Below are 17,206 nucleotides of genomic sequence, written 5' to 3'. Positions count from 1 at the left end.
GCGGTCGCTCACGCCTGTAATCCCAGCACTTTGGGAGGCCAAGGTGGGGGGGATCATCTGAGGTCAGGATGTTGAGACCAGCCTGGGTAACAGGGTGAAACCCCGTCTCTGCTAAAAATACAAAAATTAGCCGGATGTGGTAGTGCGTGCCTGTAGTCCCAGCTACTCAGGAGGCTGAGGCAGGAGAATTGCTTGAATCTGTGAGGTAGAGGTTGCAGTGAGCCAAGATTGTGCCACTGCACTCTAGCCTGGGCGACAAGAGCGAGACCGTCTCAAAAAAAAAAAAAAAAAAAAGTAAGATGACCATAGAGTCCCCAGGGAGACCTCAGAAATCTCATCAGAACCTCAATACCCAAACGGATCCCAAAAACCTCTGTAACTATATTGAGCCCCCAGCTTCCTGATCCCAAAGCTTATTTATTTGTTTATTTATTTATTTATTTTTTTGAGACGGCATCTTACTCTGTCACCCAGGCTGGAGTGCAGTGGTGCGATCTCGCCTCACTGCAAGCTCCGCCTCCCAGGTTCATGCCATTCTCCTGCCTCAGCCTCCCGAGTAGCTGGGACTTTTTGTATTTTTAGTAGAGACGGGGTTTCACCATGTTAACCAGGATGATCTCGATCTCCTGACCTCATGATCCACCCGCCTCAGCCTCCCAAAGTGCTGGGATTACAGGCGTGAGCTACCACGCCCGGCTATTTGGTTTTTTTTTTTGTGACAGGATCTTGCTCTGTCCCCCAGGCTGGAGTGCAGTGGCGTGATCACAGCTCACTTCAGCCTCAAACTTCTTGGGCTCAAGGAATCCTCCCACCTCAGCCTCCTGAGTAGCTGGGACTACAGGCTTATTCACCACATGTGGCTAACTTTTTTTGTTGTTGTTATTGTTGCCCTGGCTGTTTGTTGTTGTTGTTGTTGCCCTGCCACTCTGTTGCCCAGGCTGGAGTGCTGGAGTGTAATGGTGCGATCTTGGCTTATCGAAACCTCTGCCTCCTGGGTTCAAGCGATTCTCCTGCCTCAGCCTCCCGAGTAATTAGGATTACAGATGCGCACTACCATGCCCGGCTAATTTTCGTATTTTTTTTTTTTTAGTAGAGACGGGGCTTCACCCTATTGACCAGGCTGGTCTTGAACTCCTGACCTCAGGTGATCTGCCTGCCTCAGCCTCCCAAAGTGCTGGCATTACAGGCGTGAGCCACCGTGCCCAGCCACTTGGCTAATTTTTAATCATTTTTTGTAGAGATGGGTTCTCGCCAAGTTGTCCAGGCAGGTCTCAAACTCTGGGTTCCAGTGATCTACCCACCTCACCTTCTGAAGTACTGGGATTATAGGCATGAGCCACTGTACCCGGTCTTGATCCCAAACTTGACCCCCAAATGAGGTCCCTGTAAACCAAGACCCCTTTCCCTAAGGGACAGTTCCCTGAGATCCTTTGCAGTCCCTAAGATCCTGACTGCAACCCCCCTGCCAATTCTACTCTTTCTGTTCTTAAGCCCATCTCACTACCCCTTGCCCCCATCTCACAGTGGGTTATCTTCCCCACACATCCTAGGGCGGCACATGGAGTTCAGGAAGCTCCGAGGAATGGAGACCAGACCCCCAGCCAACACCGTGAGATGCTGCCCCCAACTCCCCACCACACCACCTGCTTCCCTGAGGCCACTGCTGACCCTTTTCCTACCCCACAGGCTCGCCTACAACCCCCCCGAGACCTCAGGAGCAGCAGCCCCAGGTCAGGGACCCCAGGGAGGATGGGGAGGGGGCTGGAATGTGGGCAAGGCCCCCAAGACTCATACCCATCACCCTTCAGGGAGCAACAGTCAGAGTCTTCCGACGATGACTATGACGACGTGGACATGTAAGTGAGGCCCTGCCTGCAGCTCCACAGGCCCCACCTCAGCCTCCACCTTCCTACAAGCCCCTGATGTGACCTTTCCTCCACTCCTGACCCCGCTGCACCCCTGCCTGTCTTCTAGCCCCGAGCCCTGAGCCCTGACTAGACCCTTGATGCAGCCCCTCTGCCCAGCTACCTAGACCTTATTCCCTAACCACCTCCCTTAACCCTTCACCTCCAACCCCTGACCCCCAACCTGATCCCAGTTCCAGCTCCAGCTCCCACTTTCCTTCCACCTTTTTTTTTTTTTTTTGAGACAGAGTCTCACTCCGTGGCCCAGGCTGGAGTGCAGTGACGCAGTCTCAGCTCACTGCAACCTCGGCACCCCGGGTTCAAGCGATTCTCCTGCCTCAGCCTCCTGAGTAGCTGGGTTCACAGGTGTACCTACCACGCCTGGCTAATTTTTAATTTTTTTGTAGAGACAAAGTCTTACTATGCTGCCCAGGCTGGTCTTGAGCTCCTGGGCTCAAGCCATCCTCCTGCCCTGGCCTCCCAAAGCACTGCGATTACAGGCATGAGCTACCATGTCAGGCCTGGTTATTAATCCTTTAATCCTCAGCTCCAGCCAGAACCAGTCATCCCTTAATCCTCCTGACCTCAGACCCCAGTCCCAGGCCTCCAGCCCAGAACCATGCCGTCTTCCCTGGGTCCTTGTTCCCCAGGCCCCCAACTATTTAGCCCATCTTTGTGTTTCAGCCCCACCCCTGCAGAGGACACACCTCCTCCACTTCCCCCCAAGGTAAGGCCCTGGGCCAGAGCTGGGAGGATGGGGCCCCAGGGCCACTGGGTGCCAGGAGGCCAGGTCCTTAGATGCTGGGATACTGGGATCTCCAGGGCAGGGAATCGGGGAGACCAGGATGGTGGCTACATTGGGATCTGGAAGTGGTATCCCTCAACCTCAGGGGGGGATTCAAAATATTTAGCCTCTTGGACACTGGTCAGTAGCTGGTCCTAGGAAGCCTGCTGTATCCAACATTAACCCATCAGTTTCTGAAGTGTGTTGATGTCCAGGCTGGGGGTGTCCGGGGAAGGCTGGAGGGGGCGCAAGATGTTGTGGGGGAGGGTCAGAGCCGTGGCTGTTAGTTCTGGTGGAGGCAGGGACTGGAGTTGCAAAAGGGTGCCCTCTCTGAGATCATCTGATGTATTTCCCCACGCTCTGTTCCTGTCTCCAAAGCCCAAGTTCCGTTCTCCATCAGACGAGGGTCCTGGGGGTATGGGGGATGATGGGCGGCTGAGCCCGGGGGTGCTGGTCCGGTGTGCCAGTGGGCCCCCACCACACAACCCCCGTCCTGGGCCTCCCCCATCCACCAGCAGCCCCCATCTCACCGCCCATTCAGGTAAAGGGACAGGCTAGGGTGGAGGGTGGGAGGAGTGGGGGGTCTTGGGGGCTGATTTTCCCCTAACCCCTCTCAGAACCCTCACTCTGGAACCCACCCTCCCGGGAGCTCGACAAGCCCCCACTCCTGCCCCCCAAGAAGGAAAAGATGAAGAGAAAGGTGAGGTTCAGCTCTGCTGAGGACTTGCACCTCTGGACGGGGCTGGGGATGCCTGGTGAGGTGGGGAGGGGGTGGCAGGACGGACAGTAACAACAGGTGACATTTGTTGAGCACTTCTCTGTGCCTACACTGATCTCCTGTCATTACATGGCATAAAGCTTTACAGAGTGAAGAAGATATCACAGAGACATTATCCCCCATTTCACAGATGGGGAAATTGAGGCACAGAGAGGGTAAGTGGCTTACCCAAGGTCATATAAATACCTCTGAGGAGGCTGAGGCAGGATCGTTGTTTCTGCTTTTTTTTTTTTTAAGACAGAGTTTCTGGCCGGGCGCGGTGGCTCACGCCTGTAATCCCTGCACTTTGGGAGGCCGAGATGGGCGGATCACGAGGTCAGGAGATCGAGACCATCCTGGCTAACACGGTGAAACCCCGTCTCTACTAAAATACAAAAAAAAAAAAAAAAAAAAATTAGCCGGGCGCGGTGGCGGGCGCCTGTAGTCCCAGCTACTCGGGAGGCTGAGGCAGGAGAATGGCGCGAACCCGGGAGGCGGAGCTTGCAGTGAGCCGAGATGGTGCCACTGCACTCCAGCCTGGGCGACAGAGTGAAGACTCCGCCTCAAAAAAAAAAAAAAAAAAAAAAAAAGACAGAGTTTCACTTGTTGCCCAGGCTAGAGTGCAGTGGCAGGATCTCAGCTCACTACAACCTCCGCCACCCTGGTTCAAGTGATTCTCCTGCCTCAGCCTCTGGATTAGCTAAGATTACAGGCATGCGCCACCATGTCCAGTTAATTTTGTATTTTTAGTAGAGGCAGGGTTTCACCATGTTGGTCAGGCTGGTCTTGAACTCCTGACCTCAGGTGATCCACCTGCCTTGGCCTCCCAAAGTGCTGGGATTACAGGCATGAGCCACCGCGCCCAGCCTGCCTTTTTTTTTTTTTTTTTTTTTTTTTGAGACAGTGTCTTGCTCAGTCGCCCAGGCTGGAGTGTGATGGTGCGATCTCAGCTCACTGCAAGCTCCGCCTCCCGGGTTCACGCCATTCTTCTGTCTCAGCCTCCTGAGTAGCTGGGACTACAGGCGCCCGCCACCACGCCTGGCTAATTTTTTTGTAGTTAGTAGAGATGGGGTTTCACCGTGTTAGCCAGGATGGTCTCGATCTCCTGACCTTGTGATCCGCTGGCCTTGGCCTCCCACAGTGCTGGGATTATGGGCGTGAGCCACTGTGCCTGGCCTAAGTTTTTTTTTTTTTTTTTGAGACAGAGTCTGGCTCTGTCGCCCAGGCTGGAGTGCAGTGGCCGGATCTCAGCTCTCTGCAAGCTCCGCCTCCCGAGCTTACACCATTCTCCTACCTCAGCCTCCGGAGTAGCTGGGACTACAGGCGCCCGCCACCTCGCCTGGCTAGTTTTTTGTATTTTTTTTTTAGTAGAGACGGGGTTTCAACGTGTTAGCCAGGATGGTCTCGATCTCCTGACTTTATGATCCGCCCATCTCGGCCTCCCAAAGTGCTGGGATTACAGGCTTGAGCCACCGCGCCCGGCAAGTTTTTTTTTTTAACGGAGTCTCCTACTGTCACCCGGGCTGGAGTGCAATGGCGTGATCTCAGCTCACTGCAACCTCCGCTTCCCGAATTCACGCGATTCTCCTGCCTCAGCCTCTGGAGTAGCTGGGACTACAGGTGCATACCACCTGAGGTAATTTTTTTTTTTTTTTTTTTTTTTTTTTTTTTTTTTTGAGACAGAGTCTCGCTTTGTCACCCAGGCTGGAGTGCAGTGGCATGATCTCACCTCACTGCAACCCCCACTTCCTGGGTTCAAGTGATTCTCCTGCCTTAGCCTTCTGAGTAGTTGGGATTACAGGTGTGTGCCACTACACCCGGCTAATTTTTGTATTTTTAGTAAAGATGGGGTTTCTTCATGTTGGTCAGGCTGGTCTCGAACTCCCAACCTCAGGTGATCCGCTTGCCTCAGCCTCCCAAAGTGCTGGGATTACAGGCATGAGCCACCGCACCCGGCTACTAAAAATGTAAAAAATTAGCTGGGCATGGTGGCACACACCTATGGTCCCAGCTACTTGGGAGGCTGAGGTAGGAGGATTGCTTGAGCCCAAAAGTTAGAGTCTTTTGACGAGATCCATCAAAACCTCCATGAGTCACCACCACATATGCAGTTATCCGAAGAGCCAAGATCTCAAAAAATTTTACCTCTCATAAATGGAGATGTACAAAAAGAACATCTCTTTATTCAGAAAGTTTCAGTGTTTTTACGTACACGCATAATGCCTACACACATAGTCAGTGTTGTGATAATGTACCTTTGTGGGATCAAATTTGCCAAAAAATGCATAAAATGAATTAGAACTATCTAGTCTTTTTTTTTTTTTTTTTTTTTGAGATAGGATCTCGCTCTGTCGCCCGGGCTGCTAGAGTTTAGTGGTGCAATCATGGCTCACTGCAGCCTTGACCTCGGAGACTCAAGCAATCCTCACACCTCAGCCTCCCTAGTAGCTGGAACTATGCACTTGGCTAATTTTTTTTTTTTTTTCTGAGATGGAGTCTTGCTCTGTTGCCCAGGCTGGAGGGTAGTGGTGCTATCTTGGCTCACTGCAACCTCTGCCTCCCCAGTCTAAGCTATTGTCCTGCCTCAGCCTCCCAAGTAGCTGGGACTACAGGTGCCTACAACTACGCCCAACTAATTTTTGTATCTTTTGTAGAGATGGAGTTTTGCCACGTTGGCCAGGCTGGTCTCAAACTCCTAACCTCAAGTTGTCTGCCAGCCTTGGCCTCCCAAAGTGCTGGCATTACAGGCATAAGCCACCACGCCTGGCCCAGCTTGGCTAATTTTTTAAAAAATGTTTTATAGAGGCAGGGTCTCACTATGTTGCCTAGGCTGGTCCTGAACTCCTAGGCTTAAGTGATCCTCCCGCCTCGGCCTCCCAAACTGGTGGGATTACAGGCATAAGCCACCTTCCCTGGCCAGTTACCGGCTAAGAGTATGTATAATTTATCTTCTAGTACTGAAAATGATTAAAAGATGAAATACATAGCATAGTGAATTATATATATATGTGTGTGTGTGTGTGTGTGTGTGTGTGTATGTATATATATATATATATATATACTGGCCAGTATATATATATATATATACTGGCCAGGCACAGTGGCTCATGCCTGTAATCCCAGCACTTTGGGAGACCGAGGCAGGTGGATCTCCTGAGGTCGGGAGTTCAAGACCAGCCTGGCTAACATGGCGAAACCCTGTCTCTACTAAAATACAAAAATTAGCCAGGCGTGGTGTTGTGCACCAGTAATCCCAGCTACTCAGGAAGCTGAGGCAGAAGAATTGCTTGAGCCTGGGAGGCGGAGGTTGCAGTGAGCTGAGATTGCACCACTGCACTTCAGCCTGGGCAACAGAGTGAGACTCCATCTCCAAAAACAAAACTGATAGCTGGGAGTGGTGGCTCACGCCTGTAATCCCAGCACTTTGGGAGGCTGAGGCAGGTGAATCACATGAGGCCAGGAGTTCAAGACCAGCCTGGGCAACATGGCGAAACCCCATCTCTACTAAAAATACAAAAATTAGCTGGGTGTGATGGCACACACCTGTGGCCCAGCTACTCAGAAGGCTTAGGCATGAGAACTTGGGAAGCAGAGATTGTAGTGAGCTGAGATCATGTCATTGCATTCCAGCCTGGGCAACAGAGCGAGAATCCATCTTAAAAAAAAAAAATGCTGATGATGTAGGATAGTAGAGGAAAAAGTAAAAAAAGAAATATATAACAAAAAAATAACAAACTGAAAAGAAAACTCAATATATGAAGAAGTATATTACGGGGTAGATTATGGGAAATTGCACCAAGGTAAGAGGCAGGATTTGAACCTTGGCACTCTTGCTCCAGAGTCTTAACCACTGCCCCTTCCTGTTCCCTGCTCTCTTTGCCGGATCTGCTGCTTGGCCCCGCGGCGACCTGCCCAGGGATGTGCCCTTCTCGTAAAGTTGTTCAATGGCTGCCCCCTCCGGATCCACAGCACAGCCGCCTGGACACATCCCTCCACCAAGGGTGGGCATTCTGGAGGGTCAAGGAGATCCTGCAGGGAATGGGGGAGCAGAAGTAGGGATGGGGAGGAGCCTAAGGAAGGCACAAAGGCAGGGACAGGGAGGAACTTAATGGGGTTGGGGTGTGGCCAGGCGGAAACAGGGGCGGAGCTTGTCCTTTCAGTCAGGATTTGGTGATCAAAGATGCATGGAGGGCAGCCAGGTGGGGTGGCTCACGCCGGTAGTCCCAGCACTTTGGGAGGCTGAGGTGGGTAAATCACTTGAGGTCAGGAGTTCAAGACCAGCCTGGCCAACATGGTGAAACCTCGTCTCTACTAAAAATACAAAAATTAGCCAGGCGTAGTGGCACGTGCCTATAATTCCAGTTACGAGGCTGAGGCAGGAGAATTGCTTGAATCTAAGGGGTGGAGGTTGCAGTGAGCCGAGATCATGCCACTGCACTCTAGCCTGGGCAACAGTCTCAACAACAACAACAACAAAAAAAAAAAAAAAAAAAAAAAAAAAGGGGAGAGAGGGATGAGTTGGAGAGTGAAACTAGGAATATTGGAATTCAGAGGCCAGGAGTGTCAGAATATAACAAAAAGGTTAGAGTTTGGGGCACAGGAGAGATGGACAGCTGGAGGTTAATGATAGGGAGACTGGGAGCAGCATTTTGGGGTGAGGAATTTTAGAGATTAGGATGCAGCCAGAAAGGGACAGAATCTAGAGATCAAAGAGATGAAGACAAGGTCAGTGTTAAAGGAACAGGTCACACTGGACAGAAAAAGTCCTATTTGGGGGTGTCTGAGTTTGAAGGTCAATGTTAAGATAGGATTGGCATTAGGGTATCAGAACTGGGGAGGAAGAGGGGAGGCAATCAGAGGACTATTTTGGGGGGCAGGTCTAAGGTTGGGGTCAGTTAGGTTCAGAAGACAGTGGGGCAGAGATGAAAAAACCACCAGAATATGGGTAGTCAAAAGGAGGGAGAATGAGACTGGCTTGAGGGACCGTCTGCTCTGGGTTTGTTTGGGGAAACAGAGGCTGGGAGTATTGGTTTGGATAAAGAATAGAGGGTCAGAGCTGGGGCCACAGTGTCAGTGTTTGAGGCCAGGTGGGGATCTGGGAGGTCCCCGAGGATGAAGTCGGTCCCAGGGTCCTTGTCTGTGCCTCCAGACCAGCACCTGCTCCTGGGCGCAGAGGAAGGTATCTTCATCCTGAACCGGAATGACCAGGAGGCCACGCTGGAGATGGTGAGGAACCATACCGGGCAAGGGCAAGGGCTGGAGTCGGGGGTTGCTGGGGTATCACCAGAGCCATCTCTCCCGTTCCCCGCAGCTCTTTCCTAGCCGGACTACGTGGGTGTACTCCATCAACAACGTTCTCATGTCTCTCTCAGGTCTGGCTGTGGGCAGCAGGTGGGATGGGGGCGGAGGTTAAGGGGTCAAGGGTTGGGGGGCTGGGAAGTAGATGGGGAAAGCTAAAAAAAAAACTTCGACTCCTTGGTCACAAAGTCCTAGGTTCAAATCCCAGCCACTTTTTCACCGTGCTCCCCAAGCCTCAGTTTCTCCATTTGGAAAATGGGGTTCACAATAGTCCTCACCTCTCGAGTCAATTTTGAGGTAGTTTCTACAATAAATTAGTCTTTTTTTTTTTTCTTTTTTTGAGACAGTCTCGCTCTATTGCTCAGGCTGGAGTGCAGTGGCTCACTGCAACCTCCGCCTCCCGGGTTCAAGTGATTCTCATGCCTCAGCCTCCTGAGTAGCTGGAATTACAGGTGTGCGCCACCACACCTGGCTAATTTTTGTATTTTTAGTAGAGACAGGGTTTTACCCTGTTGGCCAGGCTGGTCTCAAACTCCTGACCTCAGGTGATCCGCTTGCTTTGGCCTCCCAAAGCGCTGGGATTATAAGCGTGAGCCATTGCACCTGGCCTAAATTAGTCCTTTTTTTTTTTTTTTGAGATGGAATCTCACTCTGTTGCCCAGACTGGAGTGCAGTGGCGCAGTCTCGGCTCACTGCAACTTCTGTTTCCCATGTTCAAGCGATTCTCCTGCCTCAGCCTCCCGAGTAGCTGGGATTGCAGGCACCTGCCACCACGCCCGGCTAATTTTTTGTATTTTTAGTAGAGACGGGGGTTTCACCATGTTGGCCAGGCTGGTCTCGAACTCCTGACCTGGTGATCCACTTACCTCTGCCCCCCAAAGTACTGGGATTATAGGTGTAAGACACCGTGCCTGGCCCTAAGTTAGTCTTTAAATGGCTTTCACGTTCAGATGACAATCAGAACTTATTCCGTACTTTACTAAGATAGAGTGAGCAAGTTATAGATTTAAAAATCCGGACCAGGTGCAGTGGCTTATGCCTGTGATCCCAGCACTTTGAGAGGCCAAGGCAGTAGTATTGCTTGAGCCCAGGAGTTCTAGATCAGCCTGGGCAACATAGTGAGACCTCGTCTCTACTAAAAATTAAAAATATTAGCTGGGTGTGGTGGCACACACCTATGGTTCCAGCTACTCGGAAGGCTGAGGTGGGAGGATCACTTGATCCCAGAAGTTAGAGGCTGCAGTGAGTCATGATCATGCCACTGCACTCCAGCCTGGCAGACAGAATGAGACCCTGTGTCTCAAACATAACAATAAATAGGCCGGGTGCGGTGGTTCACACCTTTAATCCCAACACTTTGGGAGGCTGAGGCGTGTGGATCGCCTGAGGTCAGTAGTTGGAGACCAGACTGGTCAACATGGTGAAACCCCGTCTCTACTAAAAATACATAAATTATCCGGGCTTGGTGGCATACACTTCTACTCCCAGCTACTTGGGAGGCTGAGGAATGAGAATTGGTTGAACCTAGAAGGCAGAGGTTGCAGTGATCCAAGATTGTACCACTGCACTCCAGCCTGGGTGACAGAGTGAGACTGTCTAAAATAATAATAAAAATAAATGAAATAATGTCTAGTTTTGGGGGAAACACCAAGCCAAATAGGATTCATGAGTTAGTGAAAGCCACATCTGTAATGACAAACTAGAAGATTTTCTAGATGTGTTTATTCTAAAACTTTGTAATATGTGTAACTTCATCTGGCTGGTTGTGTGTCCAGAGTTTCTGATGTGGCTACAAATACCACGAGAGTAGGGAACATATTTATTATGCTCATCACTGTTCACCAGAGCCAAGCACAGCAGGCCTGGCCTACAATGAGCCTTTAATCTATGTGGAGTGAGAAATGAATGAACGAATGAATAGTACTTGAGACTTGCAGGCTTGGGAGTCTCAGACAAAGGGATGGGGCTGAGGGAAGGGATGGAGGAAAGGAAGTGGTAGATGGGATCCTATAACTGCCTGCTTCCCCCCCCCATACACACACCCTGCAGGAAAGACCCCCCACCTGTATTCTCATAGCATCCTGGGCCTGCTGGAAAGGAAGGAGACCAGAGCAGGAAACCCCATCGCTCACATTAGCCCCCACCGCCTACTGGCAAGGTACCAGCTCCCAATGAATGGCACCACAGCGCCTTATAATTTCCCCCATGTCCCCCTGCCTCCTGCTGTCCTGCCCCTCTTCACGCCTACCTGTTCTCCAGGAAGAACATGGTTTCCACCAAGATCCAGGACACCAAAGGCTGCCGGGCGTGCTGTGTGGGTGAGAGAGAGCTTCACGGGTGTGCAGAGAGTGGGCGGGGCCGGGCCAGAGGAGGGGCTTGAGCTGCATCCACCTGAGGTTACAGAGTTAAGGCAATGTGTCCAGAACCCAGAAGATGGGTGGTAGTGTGGGCCTTGTGGGAGGGCGGCGAGGAGGGTAGAGGGCATTGATTTTGACTCATCCTTGCCCACGCCACAGCGGAGGGTGCGAGCTCTGGGGGCCCGTTCCTGTGCGGGGCATTGGAGACGTCCGTTGTCCTGCTTCAGTGGTACCAGCCCATGAACAAATTCCTGCTTGTCCGGGTAAGGGGCTTGGGAGGGTGCTGGGAACTCTGAGGCGTGGATGGCTAAGGCCTTGCACCCTTTGCGCTTCTATCAAGAGCTCCGTGAAGCCCCACCTCCGTCGAGGCCCCACCCCAATCCTCCGAGGTCCCGCCCACCTGCGGTCTGCGCTGGAGCCTCGCCCTTCTGAGGCCATCCTGATCCTTAAGCGCCGCCCCTCACACCTGGGCCTAATTATTCCTTAGGCTCAATGCTGCCACTCCCTGGGTCTCCTAGTACAGCCCATTTAGAGCCTGTCCCTTTGAGTCTCTAAGCAGGTTTTGCTATCTTTGGGGCCCTGCCCCTCTGCCGCCAAGGTGGCATGCCCGCACGTGGAAGCCACACCCACTCGGAGGCCACTCCCCCCGTTTTATGGAGGCACCAGGCCTTACCCCCTGACATTTCTAGTCGGCATCTCCCAAGACTTAGGGCTCTGGTTCGGAAGTCCCAGGCGGGCTCCAAGCCACGCCCCCTGAGGCCCCGCCCTGGACCACCCCCTAGCCCGCCCCTCCCTGTGCGGCCCGCAGCAGGTGCTGTTCCCACTGCCGACGCCTCTGTCCGTGTTCGCGCTGCTGACCGGGCCAGGCTCTGAGCTGCCCGCTGTGTGCATCGGCGTGAGCCCCGGGCGGCCGGGGAAGTCGGTGCTCTTCCACACGGTGCGCTTTGGCGCGCTCTCCTGCTGGCTGGGCGAGATGAGCACCGGTGAGTGGGTCGGAGTCTTGCTGAGGGCGGGGCTGCTGGGGGCGGGGCTTATCAGGTTCGGAGGGGCGGGGATGGAGGCGGGGCTTCGCTTAGCCTGACGCACTACCGGCCTGAGAAAGGGCTGGAAGGGCGGGAAAGGGAGAATGGCAGGTTTTAGTTAATTGGGGAGACTGATGATGGGGTGGGGCCGGGATGGTGGGCGAGGTTTAGCCCACTTGCTGGGGAACTGAGGCAGTGGCTAAAGCAGAGGTACTGGCCTTCTGGAGGTGGTGTGGGGAAAGGGGAATGGGGTGGGGTCAATCCTTAACCCATCCCCCCCAAACAGAGCATAAGGGACCAGTGCAGGTGACCCAGGTAGAGGAGGATATGGTGATGGTGTTGATGGACGGTAAGAACCCTCCTCCCTCCCCTTCCTCCCCACCCCTCCAGCTGCGGTCCCTAGATCTCTGCCTCCGAACTTGTGCTTCTCAGAATCCCCTGAGCCCCTATCGGCCTTGCCCCTGTCCTACATAGCTTTCACACTGAATTTATGGACTGGTCCCTTAGTAACCCTCTAAACCTTGCTCACAGTTCTTAAAACTGTCTATCTCCTTCCAGGCTCTTTGAAACTGGTGACCCCGGAGGGGTCCCCAGTTCGGGGACTTCGCACACCTGAGATCCCCATGACCGAAGCGGTGGAGGCCGTGGGTCTGTGCAGGGACGGGAGAGCCCAGGATCAGGGGTGGAGACTCAGGTGATCCCCAAGGGTAACGGGCATTGCTTTCTCCCCAGCTATGGTTGGAGGTCAGCTTCAGGCCTTCTGGAAGCATGGAGTGCAGGTGTGGGCTCTAGGCTCGGATCAGGTAAGCCCCTCCATCCAAACTCCACATCGCTGTCCCCCGGCCTCCATCATCACATCATCACGTTCATCAGATGGGCTCCGAAAACTCCTGAGTCAGAGTGTGAAGTCCTGGAGGGGAAGCATCTTCCAATTTCAGTTCAGACAGATCCCCTTCTTTGCCCGAGGATTTATTTTTTATTTTATTTTTATTTTTATTTATTTTTTTAAGACGGAGTTTTGCTCTTGTTGCCCAGGCTGGAGTGCAATGGCGCGATCCCAGCTCACTGCAACCTCCTCCTCCCGGGTTCAAGCAATTCTCCTGCCTCGGCCTCCCAAGTAGCTGGGATTACAGGCATGCACCACCACAGCTGTCTAATTTTTGTATTTTCAGTAGAGACGGGGTTTCACCACATTCATCAGGCTGGATGGTCTTGAACTCTTGACCTGGGGTAATTCGTTCGCCTTGGCCTCCCAAAGTGCTGGAATTACAGTCGTGAGCCACCACACCCGATCTTTTGTATATACACACACACACACACACACACACACACACACAATTTATTGATTTTTGGAGATGGATTCTCACTCTGTCACCCAGGCTGGAGTGTAGTGGCGTGATCTCAGCTCACTGCAGCCTCCGCCTCCCAGGTTCAAGGAATTCTCCTGCCTCAGCCTCCCTAGTAGCTGGGACTACAGGTGCATGCCGCCATGCCAGGCTAATTTTTTTTTTTTGAGACGGAGTCTCGCTCTGTCGCCCAGGCTGGAGTGCAGTGGTGCGATCTCGGCTCACTGCAAGCTCCGCCTCCTGGGTTTACACCATTCTCCTACTTCAGCCTCCCGAGTAGCTGGGACTACAGGCGCCCGCCACCTTACCTGGCTAGTTTTTTTTTTTTTGTATTTTTTAGTAGAGTCGGGATTTCACCGTGTTAGCCAGGATGGTCTCGATCTCCTGACCTCGTGATCCTCCCGTCTCGGCCTCCCAAAGTGCTGGGATTACAGGCGTGAGCCACTACTACTGGCCATTTTTATATATTTTTTGAGGCAGAGTCTCGCTCTGTCACCCACGGAGGAGTGCAGTGGCAGGATCCGAGCTCACTGCAGCCTCTGCCTCCTGGGTCCAAGTGATTCTCCTGCCTCAGTCTGCTGAGTAGCTGGGATTACAGGTACACTCCATCACGCCCAGGTCATTTTTGTATTTTTAGTAGAGACGGGGTTTTGTCATGTTGGCCAGGCTGGTCTCGAACTCCTGACCTCAGGTGATCCACCCACTTCGGCCTCCCAAATTGCTGGGATTACAGGTGTGAGCCACTACACCCAGCTCCTTGCTTTCTTTAAGGGAGCCATGTTTGTAGTGACAGTGGAAATATCTTCCAGGCACTGAGACACACTTTTTTTCCCTAGCTGCTACAGGAGCTGAGAGACCCTACCCTCACTTTCCGTCTGCTTGGCTCCCCCAGGTATGTTGTGGGGTGGGGTGCAGAAGGACCTGGGAGGGGGCTTCTGATGTGAAGAGAGCATTCTGAGGTGTCCCCACAAGGTATCTCTAGCCTGGACAGTGTCTCACCTGGTCACCCTGCTTCCAGGCCTGCCCCCTAGAGTCTATTCCCTGCACTGCAGCCACGGGGGCATTTTCTTTCTTTTTGTTTTGTTTCTCACTGTACTCAAAGGCTAGAGTGCAGTGGCACGATCACGGCTCACTACAGCCTTGACCTCCCAGGCTCAAATGATCCCCCTCACCTCAGCCTCCGGAGTATCTGGAACTACAGGCATGTGCCACCATGCCCAGCAATTCTTTTATTTATTTATTTATTTTTTATTGAGATGGAGTTTTGCTTTTGTTGCCCAGGCTGGAGAGTAATGGCATGATCTTGGTTCACTGAAACCTCCGCCTCCCAGGTTCAAGCGATTCTCCTGCCTCAGCCTCCCAAGTAGCTGGGATTACAGGCATGTGCTACCACACCCAGCTAATACTGTATTTTTTAGTAGAGGTGGCATTTCACCATGTTGACCAGGCTGGTCTTGAACTCCTGACCTCAGGTGATCCACCTGCCTCGGCCTCCCAAAGTGCTTGGATTATAGGCATGAGCCACTGCACCCGGGCAATTTTTTTATTTTTTGATTTTAATTCTTTTCTTTATAAAACATTTTATTTATTTATTTTTGATACAGAGTCTCGCTCTGTTGCCCAGGCTGGAGTGCAGTGGCACAATCTCAGTTCACTGCAACCTCTGCCTCCCAGGTTCAAATGATTCTCATGCTTCAGCCTCCCAAGTAGCTGGGTTTACAGGTGTGCACTAGCACGTTTGGCTATTTTTTGTATTTTTAGTAGAGACGGAGTTTTGCCTTGTGAGCCAGGCTGGTCTCACACTACTGACCTCAGGTGATCCAGCTGCCTTGGCCTCCCAAAGTGCTGGGATTACAGAAGTGAACCATTGCACCTGGCCCTAATTTTACTTCATTTTTGAGACAAGATCTCATTCTGTTGCCCAGGCTGAAGTGGTGGTACACACACAGCTCACTGCAGTCTTGACCTTCTGAGCTCAAGCAGTCCTCCCACCTCAGCCTCCTGAGTAGCTAGGACCACAGGCATACACCACCACAACCGGCTAATGTTTTGATTTTTTATAGAGACGGGGTCTTACCATGTTGCCCAGTCTGCCCTTGAACTCCTGGCCCCAAGCAATCTTCCTACCTTGGCCTCCCAAAATGTTAGGATTACTCGCATGAGCCACCATACCTGGCGTTTTTTTTTTTTTTTTTTTTAAGACAGAATCTTGCTCTGTTGCCCAGGCTGGAATGCAGTGGCGTGATTTCAGCTCACCACAACCTCTACCCACCAGGTTCACGCAATTCTCCTGCCTCAGCCTCCCGAGTAGCTGGGATTACAGGCACGTGCCACCATGCCCGGCTAATTTTTGTATTTTCAGTAGAGACAGGCTTTTGCCATGTTGTCCAGGCTGCTCTTGAACTCCTGACCTCAGGCAATCTGCCCATCTCAGCCTCCCAAAATGCTGGGACTACAGGCATGAGCCACCATGCCCGGCCCTGGCTACATTTTTTTTTTTTTTTTGAGACGGAGTCTTGCTCTGTAGCCCGGGCTGGAGTGCAGTGGCCGGATCTCAGCTCACTGCAAGCTCCGCCTCCCGGGTTTACGCCATTCTCCTGCCTCAGCCTCCGGAGTAGCTGGGACTACAGGTGCCCGCCACCTCGCCCGGCTAGTTTTTTTTTTTTGTATTTTTAGTAGAGACGGGGTTTCACGGTGTTAGCCAGGATGGTCTCGATCTCCTGACCTCGTGATCCGCCCGTCTCGGCCTCCCAAAGTGCTGGGATTACAGGCTTGAGCCACCGCGCCCGGCCTACATTTTTATTTTAGATTTTTATCTTATTAAAAATTTTTAGGCCGGGCGCGGTGGCTCAAGCCTGTAATCCCAGCACTTTGGGAGGCCGAGATGGGCGGATCACAAGGTCAGGAGATCGAGACCATCCTGGCTAACACAGTGAAACCCCATCTCTACTAAAAAAATACAAAAAACTAGCCAGGCAAGGTGGTGGGTGCCTGTAGCCCCAGCTACTCGGGAGGCTGAGGCAGGAGAATGGCGTGAACCCGGGAGGCGGAGCTTGCAGTGAGTGGAGATCCAGCCACTGCACTCCAGCCTGGGCGACAGAGCGAGACTCCGTCTCAAAAAAAAAAAAAAAAAATTTAACTATTAAAAATAACTATTTTAACTGTTTATTTTGACATAATTTTAAACTCACACTCCCAGAGAAGTTGCAAAAATAAAACAAAAAAATTCCCTTTTATCCAGATTAACCATATGTTAATCTTTTCTTTTTGGGATGGAGTGGCCCAGGCTGGAGTGCAGTGGCGTGATCTCGACTCACTGCAACCTCCGCCTCCTGGGTTCAGGCAATTCTCCTGTCTCAGCCTCCTGAGTAGCTAGGACTATAGTTGCATGCCACCACGCCCAGCTAATTTTTTTGTATTTTCAGTAGGGACAGGCTTTCATCATGGTGGTCAGGCTGGTCTTGTACTCCTGACCTCAGGTGATCCACCCACCTCGGCCTCCCAAAGTGCTGGGATTACAGGTCTGAGCCACTGCACCTGGCCAGATATTAATCTTTTTGACCGCATTTGCCTTATTATTCTCTCTCTCTCTCTTTTTTTTTCTTTTTTTGAGACAGACTTTCGCTCTTGTTGCCCAGGCTGGAGTGCAATAGCACGATCTCAGCTCACCACAACCTCCCCCTCCCGGGTTCAAGCGCTCCTCCTGCCTCAGCCTCCCGAGTAGCTGGGATTACAGGC

At 52.1% G+C, this 17,206-nt stretch overlaps 1 protein-coding gene across 3 annotated transcripts in view; it reads left to right on the top strand.

Annotated features, from left to right (window-relative positions):
- The window catches only part of LOC105495635 (mitogen-activated protein kinase kinase kinase kinase 1), a 28,961-nt gene that overhangs the window by 9,356 nt on the left and 2,399 nt on the right, over nucleotides 1-17,206 (top strand). The window contains exons 14-30 of one of the 3 annotated variants that reach the window (XM_071086598.1): nucleotides 1,551-1,609; nucleotides 1,687-1,730; nucleotides 1,809-1,856; nucleotides 2,589-2,631; nucleotides 3,067-3,229; nucleotides 3,306-3,388; nucleotides 7,362-7,446; nucleotides 8,595-8,671; nucleotides 8,757-8,817; nucleotides 10,793-10,901; nucleotides 11,003-11,061; nucleotides 11,260-11,363; nucleotides 11,909-12,083; nucleotides 12,409-12,471; nucleotides 12,681-12,770; nucleotides 12,855-12,925; nucleotides 14,305-14,360. In XM_071086598.1, the coding sequence (XP_070942699.1) occupies nucleotides 1,551-1,609; nucleotides 1,687-1,730; nucleotides 1,809-1,856; nucleotides 2,589-2,631; nucleotides 3,067-3,229; nucleotides 3,306-3,388; nucleotides 7,362-7,446; nucleotides 8,595-8,671; nucleotides 8,757-8,817; nucleotides 10,793-10,901; nucleotides 11,003-11,061; nucleotides 11,260-11,363; nucleotides 11,909-12,083; nucleotides 12,409-12,471; nucleotides 12,681-12,770; nucleotides 12,855-12,925; nucleotides 14,305-14,360 (1,390 nt within the window). The remainder of the gene's footprint in view (nucleotides 1-1,550; nucleotides 1,610-1,686; nucleotides 1,731-1,808; nucleotides 1,857-2,588; nucleotides 2,632-3,066; nucleotides 3,230-3,305; nucleotides 3,389-7,361; nucleotides 7,447-8,594; nucleotides 8,672-8,756; nucleotides 8,818-10,792; nucleotides 10,902-11,002; nucleotides 11,062-11,259; nucleotides 11,364-11,908; nucleotides 12,084-12,408; nucleotides 12,472-12,680; nucleotides 12,771-12,854; nucleotides 12,926-14,304; nucleotides 14,361-17,206) is intronic. The other 2 variants (XM_071086600.1, XM_071086599.1) reach the window with 2 other exon arrangements.

The sequence above is a fragment of the Macaca nemestrina genome, chromosome 20 (genome assembly GCF_043159975.1).
Source record: "Macaca nemestrina isolate mMacNem1 chromosome 20, mMacNem.hap1, whole genome shotgun sequence".
Classification (NCBI taxonomy): domain Eukaryota; kingdom Metazoa; phylum Chordata; class Mammalia; order Primates; family Cercopithecidae; genus Macaca; species Macaca nemestrina.
Note: the sequence above shows the minus strand (reverse complement) of the source record. Positions and strands in the feature narration are given on the sequence as shown.